The 19,014-nt window shown below is 32.5% G+C and overlaps 1 protein-coding gene across 4 annotated transcripts in view; it reads right to left on the reverse strand.

The window, feature by feature from the left end:
- Window positions 1-575: 575 nt before the first annotated feature.
- Window positions 576-19,014, reverse strand: part of LOC106867971 (uncharacterized) — a 29,081-nt gene continuing 10,642 nt past the window's right edge. For all 4 annotated transcript variants that reach the window (XM_052965940.2, XM_014913051.3, XM_089347717.1 and 1 more), the window contains exons 5-9: window positions 17,355-17,459; window positions 15,866-16,021; window positions 15,435-15,593; window positions 8,180-8,422; window positions 576-1,072 (exon numbers count right to left, since the gene is read on the reverse strand). In XM_052965940.2, coding sequence (XP_052821900.1) covers window positions 953-1,072; window positions 8,180-8,422; window positions 15,435-15,593; window positions 15,866-16,021; window positions 17,355-17,459 — 783 coding nt within the window. In that variant the 3' untranslated portion in view covers window positions 576-952. The remainder of the gene's footprint in view (window positions 1,073-8,179; window positions 8,423-15,434; window positions 15,594-15,865; window positions 16,022-17,354; window positions 17,460-19,014) is intronic.

Consider the following 19,014-nt stretch of genomic DNA (forward strand, 5'->3'; position numbering starts at 1 on the left):
AAAATTCATCTTTTTGACAGATAATCAGAGGCAATTATATTAGGTTGTTAGATAAATTCGTTTTTGTTTTCTTTCGATGTGGCACTCCATCGTCAAATGTCTGAAAAGAGGTAAAATCTATTCAAATTTCAGACACGATAAAAGAAAAATGTAGAGGCAGAATAGGGTTAGAAAAACCCCATAAAATACAATGATAAAAATATTTTTCGTGTTAATTCAAATAACATTGGAAAAGATTAAAGTGGGGGGAAAGGGGGGAATTTATCTGACAACCCAATATTTAATGCTGCATGACTGAAATGAGCATGCTGAGCATTGAAAGTAAACTAATAATTAGCTTAACGTTCGCCGCTGACTACATCGATTGTGAAGCCAAGATCAAGAACTGCGAAAGACAGATTTGTACGGTCAGTAAAAAATTTTTAAACATTTCTCAAATATATAAATTCTAAATAAGATTCAATTAGAAAAAAAATTGAAAAAGAATATACTATCAACAAACTGTAAAAAAAATACTCTTTCATGGGTCAATTTTTCCTTTAGGTGGGGAGGTGCTGGTCAAACAAAGCAAACAATTTTTTTATAATTCTTTGATTTATTTATTTTTATTTATTTTATTTTGGTTTTCTTTCAGGTACAAATATAGAAAATTATATCTGAAATATCAAGTCCAATTCTGAATATATAAAAAGTAGGCAAATGTCATGAGAAAATGTTGATCTAAACATTATGATTAACAAATAAAATAAAGCAAAAAAAATTAAATTATCAAAACTTGTTTAGCTGAAACGATGCTGAAATATACAGTTTATTTATATATTTTTGTATCATGCAAAAACAGATACATAACAATTATCCGTGATATCTGAAATTTATACACACAGACAATCACACAGAGAGGATTAATGATAAAGTGTATTAGACACGAAGTACCAACAACTGCTGCAATAGACTAACATAAGCAAGTCAACATTCCTTTGGTTGCTTTCCGAAGTGGTTGAGTTGCACTCAGAGCAGGATGGTGGCTTATACAGCCATATTTTGATTGTAGCGCAAATTTATGACGAGGACCCTAAAGAGAGGAGATAAACATGAAAATATAGTTTATTATATGATAAACCAGCCTTTCGGTTGAGTCATACTATTGACTTAACCGCCCTTAAATAAAATGGAAGATCTAAATTACAGATTTTAACTTCCCTCATCAATTTATATCAATGGAAAATAAGCTTTAACAGTTTCTATATTTGTATAAATTTACTCTTCTCACATTTACGAGTTTGGCGTATCGTCAGAGCCACAAAAGGAATAACTATTTAACTTTTTCAACAAGCATTGTTTTAATAAATATATTTTTCGATATATAGTTTAGATATACTTATATAAATTTTCTTATAATGATTGATTTTAGTACAAAGGCAGTAATAGTGGGTGCGGGTAGGCTGCTGGTGATGACAATGCTGGCTTCTATTTTTCTTTTTACGCTAAAAAGTTTCCTCGCGATCCTATGAGGAAAACATTGAAATCTGTTTCTCCAGATCCTTTCTTTCAAAATTTTCTAATCATAACTGCGTATTTTATTATCTTACCTTGTGCTGAGAACATTTGTCTGAAACAATCTTCCTCTGAAAATAATTTCCCCTAAGAATAATGAAAACACTTCTTGGCACAAAAATTAACAATGATAATCCTTTCTGTTGAAGGCACAAGGCCATGAAATTTGTGGGAGTGAGTTAGTCGATTACATCCAGCCCACTATGCAACTAGTACTTTATTTTATCGACTTTGAAAGGATGAAAGGCAAAGTCGATCTCGGCGGAATTTGAGCTCAGAACGTAGAGACGGACGAAATACCGCTAAGTACTTTGCCCGTCGTGCTAACGATTCTTCCAGCTCACCGCCGTAATAATAATACTTTTCAAATTATGTCATCAAATTGTTGAACTGGCGGGAATTTTTCCGAATCACATACTTCTGATTAGTGCATTCCACAGTTTAGTTATATTGCTCACATTTTCGTATTTTTTATGACTTATTAAAACTTATAACCCCAAACACACATTCTCCCAGACATATGATACTTGCATTCTGTGTTCCACACAGGCTTTATACATGTTCAATCTAGACACATCAGGCCTGGACTGAAACACTATTAGAATGTAACACCCTAGTCTTCTTCAACAGTATAAGACAATCTCTTTAGATATCAAAGAGAGAGATCGGCACTATACCCTCCTTAATAATGAGCAACACATACTTAAAACATTTACAATCCCTAGTTTTCTCATGTGAAAACTTCATATCCACAACAAAACCAAAGTTAACCTGAAGATATTGCGTTCTGTATTATCATAATTTTTGATCAGTTACAGACATTCAACAAAGTCCAAGTGCAAATCAAAAGTCAAGTCTTTTTAGTTCTTCGGTTAAGATTCAGTTCACAGAAACATTTTCTTCTAATATAACAGATTCTGCTCGTCAGAACTAAAACACTGCTTACCACTTTCGCTCCGGTTCATCCGACACGCTTACCTTTCCTTGTTTCCCCATACTTAACATGTTTCATCGCTCTAAACCCTACAATATTTGTTTTTATATTCCTTCTCTGAATTTCAATCTATGGAGTTCATATATATCGCACAAATATCAGCTTGCAGAAATTCATACTAAGCGTCAACTGCGTCACACACACATTAACTACATTCGAAGGGTTTGAAACGATAGGGAGTGTTATGTAATCTCCTTCGATTGAATATTGTTATTGTCTAGAAAAGGTATACGTATCAGGTGAAAGTAACCGGAATCATTGTACTCTGTGTAATCCAGTAAATCTGCAATACGCCATTCTCTTTCATTCGTGAAATATTTGAATAAGCAGCTGCAAATTAAAAATTGTTATATCCTGTTGTAAAGACACTGCTTTGTCTCTGAAATGCCTTGAGACTTCATAAAGAAAATAGATTATTATGAAATATTACTGTCATTCGGCTTAAGTCCTCACAGAGCAGAAAAATTCTTTGCTTCATAAAATAGACTAATTGAACAATTACAACCTGTAATATTCTAAAATTACAAATTATTAATATCTGTCTAATATAAACAAAATATTGATTTTAGAGATGATTTTGCATTGTTCGTATAACGAATTACCTTCCTCCTAATAGAAAATATTTTTAATGCTGCTAAATTAATTTCTTTTAAAATGACTCAGAAGTTGAAGGTTGCTACTGTTGTGCCAGAATAATGAGGTTACAAGTTCGCAAACGAATATCAACTTTGGCTGTAACATCAAAAGTCAGAATTTTAGAATATAAAATACAAATATAAGCGTGTTTGTAATTCTAAAACTTTTTTTCAAGATAACTTTATATATGACCTAAATGTCTCTCCGCACCAGACATCGACATGAAACTTAAACATTCCATGTTCGTAATGCAAGGCATATGCTACAAATCTATCCCGGAGCACAAGATCATCACACACAAGAACGAAATCCCAAAGGAGAGGAAAATTCTTAGGACGACAGACAAAGATTGCAAATCGCGTAGACAAACATCTCAAAAGTAGTGAAAAATCCTGTCTGAAAAACAACACTCACGGAGATTGAGAAAATTCTGCAACAAACCCGTGAAAAAGAGAGAGAGCAGATAAAGAATCCCGGGTATAAGTCAAACCTTAAATGGAAGGTAAGTGAAATACTGAACGAACGTTTCAAAAGTGTTTTTTAAACCCCATTAGGACACAGGCAAGTAAACAAACCAGCGCAGTTCTTTGCCACCACATCTAGACCAACGAGATTAATGATTGATTACATCGACATCAAAGAAGATGTAAACCTGGCAATAGATGAGGAAGAAGCAAATTCAGCTGCTGACCTTGGTGCATCCCCAGCAATCCTTCTCATCTCATGTAAACGAGTCCTAGCAAAACTACTTCAGTTTCTTTTACAGAGAGTGGTAAACTCCCAGGCAAATTAAAGGAAGCAGCAGAGCTAAAACGAATAGGCCTATCTGTCAGATCTCACACATCAGCAAAGTCATGAGGAAATTAATCACGTCCCTTGAAGGAAATGACTTGCTGACTAATACCCAGTGTGGCTTTCAACTAGATAGCAGCTGCCCGATACCTCTCTTACAGCACTACGACTTGGCGTTAATGCAGCTGCTGAGTAACTCATGTGGACGGGATATATCTCGATTTTGATTAAAGTTGACTATGATATCACAAAGTGCGGGACTTTGGCATAATCCAAAAACTTGAAGATGGCTACGTGACTTTTTAAAGATAGAAGTCAGGCTGTGGTAGCCAATAGAGCTACCTCTGAGGAAACACAAATAGTGAGTGGTTTTTCCTCAGGGCACTGTATTAGGGCACTTCTATTCATAGTGGCCATCTCAATCATGCCTCATATGTTCAGATAGCCATCTTTGCTAGCTATGTAGACGACACAAAAGTTTCTCAGGGTATACAGAACCCTAGAGACGCTACGCACCTGCAACAAGGGTTAGAAACAATATATAGGTGGGCTGACAACAATTACATGCAGTTTCATGCTGGAAAACATTCATTCATGCCATTAGGTGTCAATAAGTAAACCATACCCGTCACACTCAAGCGTATACGGCATGATAACATGTATATGTGCCTTGATTTTGTAAATTTTTTTAGGTGCCTATATAATCGCAAGCTGATATGGGCAATCTCTCGGCCTTCCGACACTTGATCCAGCGTAATATTCAAGATATCATAGCTGGAGGAAGAAAGAGATATACCAGTCCTGCCCTCGGCTAGTACTTATTTTAGCTGAGTAAAAAGGTGAAGCACGACACGTCATCCAGTCTAGAAATCGAATCCCAACCGCTGGACCATATAACTTTCACAATACATTCATATATAGCTTTCGATATCATTTTTAAGATAGTAGGCTATGATTTAAGGGAAATTTTGCAACTATTTCTGATATGTCAAGTGTCAATGTACCAGTGAGTATTGCTGGAGGCCGTGTACAAAAGTAGTGTATGCATACTAAACCAGAAAAATGCTAATGTACTTTTATAGATTAATCCTGGATTGCTTAACACGAAAAGAAAATATTTTAAATGAAGCGGTATAACATTAAATTGTTTTATAATTTAAGTGATTTCTTATACACAAAAATTTTGTCTAATTCATTTTGAGAAAAGACAGAAGATTTGAAGTATTTATGCATTTAATGAAACGTAGATTTCCTTTATGAAACTTGGGCGTTTCAACCAAAATATTCAGATTTAGTGAAGTAAACTATCCCTGGTCGATACAAAAGCGGGTTGTAGTTTTGACTTGATGCGAGTTCATCCACACCACTAACTATCGCTTTATATAAGAAAAAATATATAAGACTAAATCGATCGCAGTATGTTACGGGTATTTATTTTTTAACTGATTTGAAAAGAAAGCCTCAATTACTGAGGAACTTAGTACACTCATTCACATGAAAAATATTGGTAAAACGTAAAGCATCAAATGAATCTAACACTTTTATACATTGTAGTTATTGAATTACTTCCAACAGAAGTTTGATAGAATCAATCTAAAAAAACTTAGTCCAACACTTTACCGTTTCTACCATCTTACATCACAATTAAAGCGATATCGTTTCCAGTATACTAATGTCAAAGTCACTGGCAATATCTCAACAAAATGTATATAAGAAGAAATCGGTCATAAAATGACAATATTTTCATGTTTTTGAGGTCTTTTTATTTTCAGTTTTTATGTTACTTTATTTTTATTTATTTGCATCTTGTAAACAATCCTGTAATATTCATTTCATTCTAAAGTAAATCATTGAAATGATCGTAGTGGAATTCGAAACTCATTAGCAGACACAGGTTATCAAAAGCTTGTAGCATCATCTGCTATAAGTTGATTCTAGTGTCGATCGAACTCTGAGCATTCAACTAACAAATAATTTAGGTTAGTACTTATGTTCAAAAAGTAAATCTATACCATTTATGAAGTTTTCAAATGGCCGACTATTAAGTGGGGTAACTGCATAATCAACTAGTATTGTTTCTATTAGCGCCGAAATGTCAAGGTACTTAATTCGAGCCTGTTCGCCTTGCTACAAATATATATCATTAAATGGCTCATTCAGTGCTGAATGGAGGTGATGTGTGAACAGCCAAGTGTGCATATATTATACTGTTCAACGCTTTATATAATTTACCAACACCATTATAATCAGTTTCTTCCAATCACCCCTATCTTCTTTAAAATGATGTGCCTAAATTAGTTATAAAAAAGACGAGATGGTCACGACAGTAACATCATTGATCATGTATATGCTCGATGAAGAATAACTTTGAGCTAAGAACAACACTATTTAAATGTCCGTGTACTGTGCAATTAAATCAGCTTTGAAAGTAGCAGCACATTAGTATTAATCCTCGCAGAAATCTCTATGGTAGACTGAAATACTAAGTTTTGCTAGATACATAAAAGGAGGGTAAGTTTTAGGACATATGATGCATCGTAAGTTATGATTATTGGTAAAAGAAACAGAAAACCACTAAAACTATGCAAGAAAATATTCAGTTAAAATATTCGAAATGAATTAGCCATAATTTTAATAGATAGATCCGATAAGTGTTAGGAAAGTTAGTGAACTGTTGAGATTATCACAGCCATAATTCTTCAAATCTGCCAAAAGCTTGCAATATTGAACAAACATGAAATTGAAAAGTAAATATGTTCAACTGAAAGTTCCTGAATTTGACTATTGACTGCAAATATAAATGTCGCCAGAAAAGAATATCTAATTATGTAACCCATAGACTTGATGCTCAGACTTTTAGTGAAGAACCATCAAAACATTGCCCATAAATACGTTCAACTCGTACAGAGAATCATGAACAGAAAAAATATTGGCTTAATACAGGGCAAAGCCTGGATTTAAGCCAAACCATCTTATTTTATCATTAGCTATTTATATATTCGAAACTTGTATGTAAATGAAATTGCTTTCGAGGTATCAGACCATCTCTAGACATCAAGAGATACAATCAAGAAGTAAATCTCAACAGTTTAACAGCACATTTACTCAGTCATTTCGCTTCAACAAACAACTAATGAAACGTGTGAGAAGTTTTGAGTATTTGAAGAGTAGTCTTCTAATGACATAGTTCATTTTTCTTTAAAATAGCTTTCAAATCATCTGAGAAATGTTGCTGGGGAGACGGCGTCCTATCTAAGTAGGCATTTATAGTTTATTCCTTTAATGTCGGTTCTTAAGGGATATTTAGTATTACTAAGGCAATTATATATTTTAATCAACTTGCGACTATAACTTTATATGTTGCAAGAGACTATAGAAAAGGAGTCAAGGTTTTATTACTAAGTGTTTTCAACATTAACTTTTATCAATATTCCGGCGCCATTACAATATTACTTTAGTTTCAGCAAAGTACTCTAAGCATAGACTGGAAAACAAAATTGAAAAATTACTAAATAATTCAGAAAAAAATCTGATACGTCTGAATATGTGTGTGCGTGTACGTTATGTATATGAGCATGTACGTCTACATAATACACTATATGTGAGTGGGTGTGCTCGCGTTTGAAAACAATAAATTTACTCTAATGTCAGACGTGTAAATAAGGTCAAATTCAGTGTAAATTATGAAAATTTATTTGAATATATATATATATATATATATATATATATATATATATATATATATACACACACACACACACACACACACACACACACACACACACACACACACACACACACACACACACACACACACACACACACACACACACACACACACACACACAATATTGATTTTCTTTTATCAGATATCTGTCTCGGAGGTATATAGTTGATTGTGAAAGTTGATGGTAGAGTTAGTTCTCGAAATTGATCTATGTGGAAATTTCGGATCAGCGTTCAATATTTACTTCCACCTCCCCACGATAAATGTTAATATCTTAAAACCCATATGGATAAATAGTTGTAATTTATTCAGTGAACTATTTTACTCTCACACAGTTCGACCCTCACCTAACATCAATCACATTTCGGGAATTGAACAACTCGCGTAAAATTCTCAGAGTAATTAGAAAGGTTACATGTGCTTTGCTTAAGTGCTTATCTACTGATCCACAATAAAAAATATACTGAATGACTTACCTGATATTCAGATATTTCGACATCAAGTAGCTTCGTTGCTAATTTTTTAACGCAAGAATCCAACTGAAACCGTTTATAGCCAGTATAATAAGTTAACCCAGGCGTCCATGCTTCTTTTATGTTCGGTTTCAAAACGTATCGAGAAAGTAATAAAGCGGACGCTGTAATTTCTGAAGATCGATAAACCACGAATTCGTGATCCACTAGGGCCAAGTTCATCAAATATTTACAAAGGTCCTCGACCTATGAAACAGAATAAATTTGTCAGAAATCTAAAATATAATTGATGAGAATGAGAATTTCATTAATATTTTGTTTTAATTTCTTGCGATAGATAAAATATTTAAAACGGATTCGTCATTTCTAAACAAAGTTCTTGATTATTAAAATGGTTCTCAAATTTCAATGAAGAAAGGTTATATTTCTATTTCTAATACTAAATCAACTCATCGTGTATTAAAATAAAAGTTGACTCTAGACAAGGAGCGGTCGTATTTATACCGAATCAATAAAACAAAATTTGTCCATAAGCCTTAATACATCGTGATTGATGCTATTGCTTTTATGTGTACCGAGAATCAACCAGGAATTGAACAAGTGTCGTAATTTTCATTTGCCAAGAGATTACTGCTATTCTTAGAAACTTTGGCGTATTACTGTTTATTGCTTTTTTTCCCCTTTATAAACAAAGTTCTTTTATGCAGATATAGAAAAGACTTGAAAGAGATTAATATGACGAGTTATGTCTTGTTACCACATTAGCATAATTCCCCCGGTAAACATAACTTGTGTTCACAATTTTTTACATATTTATGCGTTGATATTTGTCTGTTATCTTTGGAGAGATAGACCACTTCAGTAATACAGATTCCACCTCAACAACAATACAGATTCTACCTCACTCCACATGCACACACAGGATAGCATCGCATATTTATAAAAAACACTTTAAAATGTATTTACTGCTCAATTCTAGTTTAGCAATCATTAAAAGAAATTGTTTTAAATTTGTTGCGATTAGTAAGTCCAATGTGGGTTTCTCAGAAACTAACTGAACAAATTAGTCAAAGTCATATTCGTGATTAAATCTGATATAACATTAGGAGGCAGAATCAAAACGAAATATAAATACTCAAGCCCACGAATCATAATGAATTCAGATTTACTATTAAGGTATAAAATTGTTTATGTGGGCGTTAATATACATCAAATTTATAATATTCTGGTAATTACATCGAGAGTTCGTCTTTGTTGACATAGCTTCAGTTTCTACTAGTATCTCGCTATTTATCATCTCCCACGTAGGGTTAGCATATCTTCCCCACCAAAATCATTTACAGCTTAAAAACAACACACATTTAGCGTTAAATCTAAGTTTTCTCATCACTAGTAATAGGTTATCGTAATACAAAACTAGACATGTTTCATGTTCAATAAGAAAGAAAATGGGAGTTTGTGACATCCATACTTTTAAATAAAACCTTTAACGATGAAAGCTAAGTGGAAATTGTTTCAAACAGAAATCGAAGCTTTTCCTGTAAAAACAATTTCTATTAAGCTTTCTAGACATCTTTATACATTGTTTACACCTTATGAATTAAATATTGTTTTTGTTAGATTTTTTACCGGATATAAAGGTCATACATTTTTGAGAAAAGGAATCAATAAGTGTAACAATTTAACTTTTATATAACTTTGGTAATCATTAATGGCTTCAGGCAAAGCGACATAGCTCAATTCAAAAGTGGACGTGTGTGGCATTTGTCAGATTGCCGTACGCCATTCTTTATGCAATAAAATATATTTTTTAAGTGTTTTTGAAAAATGAGGTTGTTTAATAAGTCGTTAAAATGTGTAACCGGATGGATTCTCTTGTTATAAGTTATATAAAAGATACGTCTTTATTCTTCTTTCTCTAAAATATAGTCTTTGTATCCAGTCAGAAACAAGCCAATATTTAATTCGTAAAGTGTAAATAAAGTACCGATAAGAGACAAGTAACTGTAAAGACTTACTACCTGGGAAGTTTACTAAAAGGTTGGATATTTGATTTATCTACTTCAGTAAAATCAATGTACAATCGATTCAGGAGATATTTGAACCCGGAATTTAACAGGATGAAATTAAACACAGTACTATGTAGTCTTAGAAATACAAAAACACGAGACTGTCATGGATGTAACATTTTGATTATATGTCTGTTCAATCACAGATAATAAGTGGCTAAACAACTGTTAAAAAATCTCAAGCTCAACTAGTAGCAGGTTTTTTTTTAGTGGTTTCTCATACAATATGAAATATAGCTGGATCAGTGTACATTCAACAGTATAAGGCTGGCGTACTTTCCACTAGATTTGATCTTAAAGTTACTGAGAGACCACCGTTCTCCAAATGTGGTCTCAGAGTTTTCAATGCGATGTTTTCGGGCAAGAAATTGAAAGGTCAAAAAGTTTTGAGAATAATCGTTATGAAATATTTTATATTACCGCTTCGTTGTTTATTAATTTCTTACACTGATTCTATGGAATTCTAATTCATAATGATGAAACGAATTACTAATGCAATTAGTTCAGTTTTCTTGTCTTGACCATCTGATACTTGACTGTCAGATAAAATACGAAAGATAAATAAGCAAGATTTAATATCACCAAACCACGCACACGCCTCCATACACTGTATATGACACCATGTGAGACATAATATTTTTTCATATCCACATAAAAAAAGATATGCGAGTAACAATATTCATTCTTGCTAGATATTTTCTGAACGGATTAATCTATGCATTTCTTTATTGTATCCTTTCATAAACTACATGTTTTCAAATTTAAACAGCTTTCCCTAAACTAATTTGCTTTTGAACATAATTTAATGTTACTGTTTACATAAATGTGAAAACAAATGTTTTAAAATGTTTTTTATTAATTTCCTCAATAAAAAAAAACAGTTCTAATGATCCGTGAACGATGGCTGGAATATTTTCGTGTAGCAGCAATGCTATTTCATACATGCAAACAATACTCCAATAAGGAGTTGCTTTCAGTTTTGCTGAGAGTGAGCTAATCCAGCGATTATATACGCAAGATTTTATAGAATTCATACTTAAGAAACTTAGAGTTTATCGTACCAAACTGACTAGAAGCCAGTTCTGAAGCACACTGCTTGTAAGTATTCGAAGTAACCGAAGTTATTGCTGTTTAGATTCCGGTCAGCTCCGATTAATTACACCTTTGATCAGGTATAATGCATCTAGAACTACGTTACGTATCTTCTTTTTAAGAGGGCAGAAAGTTACAAGAGATTTGTCTATTGTCACTAGTCAGCTTAGTTGGAGTGTGTCCAAATAAATTTTCGAGCTTAGAAACTGTGTGAATATAGTACTGATGTAGCTAATACGGTAGTTTCATCAACAATCGTGCTATATACAGAGTATTCTTAGTTGAGCAGTGGCGGATAAGAGAATTTGGATAAGTAGAGATCCTCTAAACAAGTTACCAGGTTGTCACCGCGTATAAATTTAAGAGGCGAGAACATTAAGGATATGCAATGCCTTAAGACATCTTTCTTGGCGCTAAAAACGTTGCTAATGGTGATCGTTTCTTGGACGGTGATAAGCCACTCTTTATGTAGTGTCCCCTTTATAGCTACTTTACAATTTACCTGTAACACGTTCAAAAGTTCAGGATTGAGATCTTGGACTGTTAGAGATGTAGAGACATGCCTAGAATGAGTTATCAGCCAGCATAGGTCAAAGTTGAAGCGCCTATGTCGCTAGAGGTTGTCAGCCCGAAATTGGCAGAGCTTTAAACATCAAGAATATAAATTTAATCCCCTTTGATACAACCCCCAAACCATGTCTACAAAATAATATTAATTGAACACGTCATGATTCCTCGTAGGTTAAGAGGTGTGAGGAGGGAACATCCTGTGATATTAGGTTAACTTTTAGGTTTCTAAGCGTTAGAAAGTGCTTTGGTCAAAGACATTATACGAATACTAATTAAGACTGCGCCTGAATGGCTAAAAATTCGACCTCTACACTGAAATTAATTCGTACATTGAAATAATTGAAAATATTTTAAAAGAGCTAAGTTGAAATAGGCTTCTTCAATGTACAATGATAGTTAATCGAACTGCTGTTATTGAATAGGGGGTTTTACTTAGCGGTGTACGCAGCAAATGAATTCACAGGAATACGAAAGAGACTATGTCTCGGTAATTAACAGATTTTGATAAGCAAGAGTAGATCTTATGTAAATATATGGACGAAAGGTTTATGTCTAAAGATTCATACGTGTGCTATATGTATAATTAGAAAGAATGGATGGAATAGGAAGAATTTCCCAGGAGAGTGTTTTTCAATTTTCTATGTGACTTCGCCACATTTGTGACTATTTACTTGTTGATGAAGACAGACGAGTAAATTCTTATGGTTGCAGTTAACCTCTACACCTATTCACCAGGCATCCCAGGTGCAGGCTAATGGATTTATTTAATAGTCTCAAAATTGATCAATGTGGATGACCCAGAATCAGTAGGAAACGACATTTTTCACTAATGGACAACTTCTTAAAATGCTTTTTGCGGATTCAGGTAAAATCTGGTGGTCGACCTTCATTTGGAACTGGTACGCTCATCGATGTATGAACATTACCAATATTTAAGCTCAAATATGCATCTGATCCGAGGGACGCAGCGTATCCGATGGTAAGAAATCGGAATTAAATCAGGCAATATGTTTATACTTACCACACTACAAAAATGAGAGTTGTGATACGTTCATCGTAACACTATTAGTAAAAGAATGTCAGGACTACCAACCACCCTAGATTGGTTAGTTTTATTTCAGAATGTCTAAACTCCTAAACAATCTGCATTAATTTTGGCTGTGTAACTTTTATTCATTTTTAAGTAGATTTTTTATGTGAAGATTGGAAATTTAACATAAAGTAAAGGTAATAAAACAAAGAGAGAGAAAAGGTGAAAGAGTCATCGAATAGAAAAAGCAAACCCCCAGCAGAAGAGCCTATGGGTATAGAGTTTGTATAGAGATTCAAAAATAAATTCAAAGGAAAAATATGTCAGAACAGAAGGGAACAATGTGCATGAGAAACAGAGGAGAACGAGATAGCAAAATAAAATGGAGGCAAATTTTCAACAAGTTAACGGGTAAACTTTTGGGAATTGAGTTGAGTTGGGTATAACAGATTTTAACTGTTAAACCAGATCAGTTCTGAACAAGCAGACCTGTTATTAAAAGCATTCCAGCCATGATAATCTCATTTGTTAACACACACTATGAAATTAATAGTCTGAGAAATCTGATATTGTAGTCGCCAAAATATAATGATGTTTATCATTAACTAATTTCCGATATTAATGACATCAATCTCAGTCAATTTTCTATATAAATAAGTCTTATTACAATAAAAGTGAACCCTTATTTCAGTGATTTTCTTCCAGAGACGATGTGTAAACAGACTAGATTTATCTTTTTTTTTAATAACAAACAAAAGTGATCTAAGTATATTTACGTGTATGACGAATATTTGTTTCAGAAAATAGTTCGTCTTTATGATATAAGTTTTATGTAATTAATATTTATTATTTTTAATACCATATTTATCAAATACTTTGTCCTGTAAGTGGTTAATCAGACGATCGAAACTAAAGGTTATAAAATTTAGCTTGTAACTGTTACCATTAGATATAGTACAACAAAAATTCATGATACGTGTAAAATAACTGAGTCACAGTTTAAAGACCTTAGCAACAGGTTTCTTTCAGTAAAAAAAAGAAATAATTTTGCTCATTAAACAAAACGCTCTGGAGCTATCGCAGCTTAAAACGGTTTCGAAATATAGCAAAAACTACATGACATGCAATTTGGCTAATAATGGGTAGGGACTGTGATATTAAACACCTGTGTTTCAAAACTCGGTGCATATATTAACTAAAACATCACGTGTTTTACGTGACTTTATAAAAAAGGAGTTTATCTGTATAAAATATTCTTTAGAGTGTAGTTTTTAACAAACATTTCATGCACAAAAGTCGGGATGGTCAAAAGAAAAAGAATTACTAAATTAATCTAGATATACACAAATGAACTATTTCAAGTTCTGTAAGAAATGCAGTAAACTAATTTGATTTCTTGTCACTTAGCTAAACTGCATTTTTAGAGCAACCAGTTCAATACCCAAATTAATTATATATTCAAATATCCTATGCAAATCAGCTAATTATATATTAAAATATAATAGGAAATTAGGCGCAAGATTTTTTTTTTCAAATTTTTCACTGGGTTACACCCCTTGATAAGCCTTGTATAAGTATGATCCTTTTAGAAAATAATTGTGTCAGACAATGTTATGTCTCGATTTTAATTAAATATACACAAATGTTATCTCGACTATCTCTTTTCAGCCGTTTCCTTGTGTTTTATACACGTTATACAGAAAGCCTTATCAAACAGCATGAACTTTGTAGATTCGACATAGATGTCCAGTTTTAGGTGTGTCTCTTTTTTTCCCCTTAATTTGTCAAATCATACTGGATAATTCAAATGATGGTTGTAAGCATAGAATTAAGCTATTTTTGAAATCTAGACATATGATAATGGATAAAAAGGCCTGTACCGTTACTTAAATGGCGTACAGATCCGTTGAGTGTATTGTATTTTTCTATGGGTGAGTTTTATTGCAAAATCTAAAGCAGTTGCTCAGTATGCATTCCCAATACGGGAAATTAAATTTCTTTCCGAGTTACATAAAAAAAATGGCCAAGATTGTAAATGGTAAAAATAACACTTCTGCACAAGTCACTCCTTTCAAAATTTGCTACAATATTAAGGAATACACAATCCGTGAATAGAGAAAAATGAATAAATTTTTATCTGCCTTTTCTTTGACGAAAAAAGAAATCACCCATTTATAAAAACATATTTTGATTAGTTATGCACATATCACTATACCTTAAAGTGAAAACTATTGTGATATAATTTATAAATTAATGCAATCGTATAATTCATCGTATAAGAAAATAGGGAAGAGTTAAAATGTGATCCACTTTAGAACTGAAATTTTCAAATTAATCAATCAATATTGAATATTACAATATAAACAAAATAGATCTAACGAAAATCTTTATGGTTAGCAATTAAGATCCTCGTGAAAATATTCATTACTTAACAGAAATACACACCTGCGAAAATACTCATAAAATTCGTAAGCGTAAAGAAAATAAGGTTACATACTTCTCTCTTATGTAATTCAGCCAGTAAAAATCTTCCCAAGAAGACGATTGGCGTTGGTATTGATAATTCAAAATTCATCACTGCTAGAACAAACAATTCTGTTGAGAGCAATTGCTGTTTGCTGTAAGAGTTATCTGTCAGATAAATGAGCTGAGAGACCTGGAATTCAATTAAACACCTTCATTAGGCATGTGAATTGAGTGTTGTATTTTGTTTGTATTGTGATTATCGAGAGTATAATTATTTTTATTACTAAATCTTTTGTTAATAATTTCCCAGGTGAATTTCATATATATATGTATATACTGTAACTGATTTAATTTCAGGAGCGTGGGTGTATGAATACAAGCAAATACTACGTTTCTGTAGACAATGGCGTAGTAACAATGTTATCTATTACAACAATAAAACACGAAAATATAACGACTAACCTTTAAAATGTCTTGTTGGTAAAATTTGGAAGCAAGAAAAAGACATGCAATTCCAAGAAGTTGTAATTTATCCAGGGGTGTATTTTGAACAGCTAAAAATACATCTATGAGCTTCACTGTGAGCATTAAAGTTTCTTCGCAGAATTTCAGATGAACCTAGACATTAACATTAAAAAAATTGATTTTTCCCAACCTCATAACAAAAAGTCTCATGCTTATGGTCAAATAATAAAATAATGTGATAAATCTTTTACATATAACCCACTCTCTCGAGATAGGTCAACAGATAAAACTGTTGCAGTAAATAACGGGAAAAAGAATTCATCACTATTTTCATGGATATGTATGAAATTCTGTCCAAAAGACAATTCTAATGTCCCATCATACTTTTTTTGAAATAGAAGTGCTTTTACTCGGAGTTCTTTAGATTCTGAAACTAAAAGCAAAATCAAATTAGAAATTGGGTATATCAGCATTAGAACAATGCCAATTTATAGCCCACAGTTGTAGAATATTTGACATGGCAGCCTTAGCATGGATTTGAAATGCAATTTGCGATCATGATTCGTTTTGGAAGTATTAATAATTTATATCACTGCGTGTGTAGTTAGATGGTGAACAGACCATTTGAAATACCAATTGTCAAGACAAAGAGCTGATTACATATGAAGCTACATGGTTTCTTCGAAACTTGTTACAATTGCAATTTAGTTTTATCACTACTCTTTACAGAGACAAAATAATTAACAGAATGGCCAACAACTAATGAATGTACTACTTATCAATGTACTTATTGACGGTACATATTTTAATTATGGATGTATTTTAATTATGAATGTATCAGCTTCGCTGATAATATTTGAACCAGGAACAAAGCGGTATGAATTTGGACATTTCAATGCATCAACACTATGCACATTGATTTGAAGCCATTAATATTGGTGGTAATATTTCATGGTCCAAAATGTTCTAAACCTGGTTTTGAATGATTTGTACATAGAACGGATGTTAAACAAGAGGAATCGAGAGCAACAAATGCTCAGATTTAATGTCGAGGTCGTCCGAGGTCGAATATTATGGATTTAGTATTTCCGACAGTTTGATGAAGTGAAGCACGATAAAAAGTAAGTATCCTGCACAGAAACTTAACACCAGCAGCAAATTGATATACACGACTCATAAACAGATAGTATACTACATTACCAGCTTGAACATCTCACCACCCAATTTAATTCATGGACAACTTGAAAGTTTCATTAGACGAATGAAGTTAATGGCAAACTACAAAAAAACTAAAGTCAAATTTTGAAACAAGAAATTTTATCCATTGTAAAATTTCGAGCTCAATTAAAATTTGTACTTTCTTTTAAATTAAATAAGCTAAATATATAAACCACTGTGCCTACGTAGTTATGTAGTTATATACTGTGCACTATCATTCCAATTAACAGTAAATTGTAAGGAAAATAATCAGAAATTTTACACCTACTTGTACATTGATAATCCAATCAATCAGAATTCCTCGACTGTTACAGCTTACTTCTCTTTGTCTGCGTAGAAAGTCGGCTCTTAAGACCCATTTCTTTTCAATTTCCTACAATTTAAAAATACATAAAAAATTTTCAATAAACTCCAAAACCACATATTGCTTACAATTAACAATAATATGCACCGAATAGAAATTTGATATTTTTCTTTCAGATCAAACAAAAAGTTTCGAATGTTTTATAGTTTGTAATTTTAATTTCTCTGATTTCAGGATTCGGAAATAACTCGACTCAAGCTTTAATTCAGCTATCTGATGTTCGTGCATTTAAACAACTATACTCATCATTTGCTGTTGTGATTGAAGTTAATTAAAAACTGTAAATTTCTGTATATCCGATTAATATTGGTCATTAAAAAACCTGAAGTTCTGATTTGCTAAATTTATGTATTCTCTAGTTTTTTTGTTGTTTTTTTTTTACTATTTTGTATTCTGGTGGGATCAGTCACAGAATATGAAATGCGAAAAATAGAAAATCTTTTTAGAAGAAATATAAATTTGGAGGCAAAGATTTCATAAGGAAAATCTGATGGATAGCTTGCACCAGCTCATTAAATCTCTCAGAATAGCGATCATATTCAGTTTTAACTGTACAGATTACACCAATATTATTAAACATTATAAATTTCGATTACCTTGTTGAACGTAATTATACTGAAATGTTATGCTTATAGTTGACAACTGATAGCAAAGCATTTAGATTATATTATAGCTGTAGTTCGCTATTGTCAGCAAAATATTTTCCTCCCGACTACTTATGTAAGGTCATAGAAAAGTATCGTTCGCGTTAAATAATGTGATTTTACATAAACAGTATATGTCTATGGACATATACTGAGAAATCAAATTCTAGTCGTAAGAATATTGGTTTTTAGCACAATGTCATCAATTTCAGGTACGAGATAAGTCGATAGCATCGACCCCCAGTGCTCAATTTGTACTTATTTTATCGATCCCGAAAGAATGAAAGGCAAAGTCAACCTTAGTGGAATAGAATATTTTAAGAATATAAACTTCAAATGACTATAATTTTGAAAAATATGTAGTTGATAATTTTCCTCAGACTAGCTCCCTAAAGTGGGAAGAAAATGGAATTTTTAGCATCTGTTCTCTAAAGCGTTACTAAAATATTAGAAAGAGAGAGCTACTGCTGGGCATCGAAAATTGATCGCAGGTTTGCTTCCCAGAAAATTCAGCAATAACAGACTGGTGAATGAAGAAATAATAGTAAGTTTGTGTCTGTATCTATTTGATACATATGTAACTGTTGTAATTTTGATGTACATTAATATTCCTTAACATTAAAAGTTATCACAACGAACATCGCATTCAAAACAGGTAGTCGAGAATATAAATAAAATCACCAAAAAGCTTTTTTTAGTTTTTACTTTTATTTTTGCTTGTCTTTTACACAATTTCTATATGGTCTTAAATCCAAAAATGTTTTAAAACAAGGTTAAAATATCCATATATTCGTTATAGAGTGCTGCATCATTTTATCATACTCTAATTGGCAAATTTACACCAGCAGATTATTTGCTATCACTGCTGATTTATATATAGTCTTCAAGAGCATATGTAGTTCTTATGTAGTGGCAAAACT

Source organism: Octopus bimaculoides, chromosome 2 (genome assembly GCF_046866305.1).
Source record: "Octopus bimaculoides isolate indiv1 chromosome 2, ASM4686630v1, whole genome shotgun sequence".
Taxonomy (NCBI): Eukaryota; Metazoa; Mollusca; class Cephalopoda; order Octopoda; family Octopodidae; genus Octopus; species Octopus bimaculoides.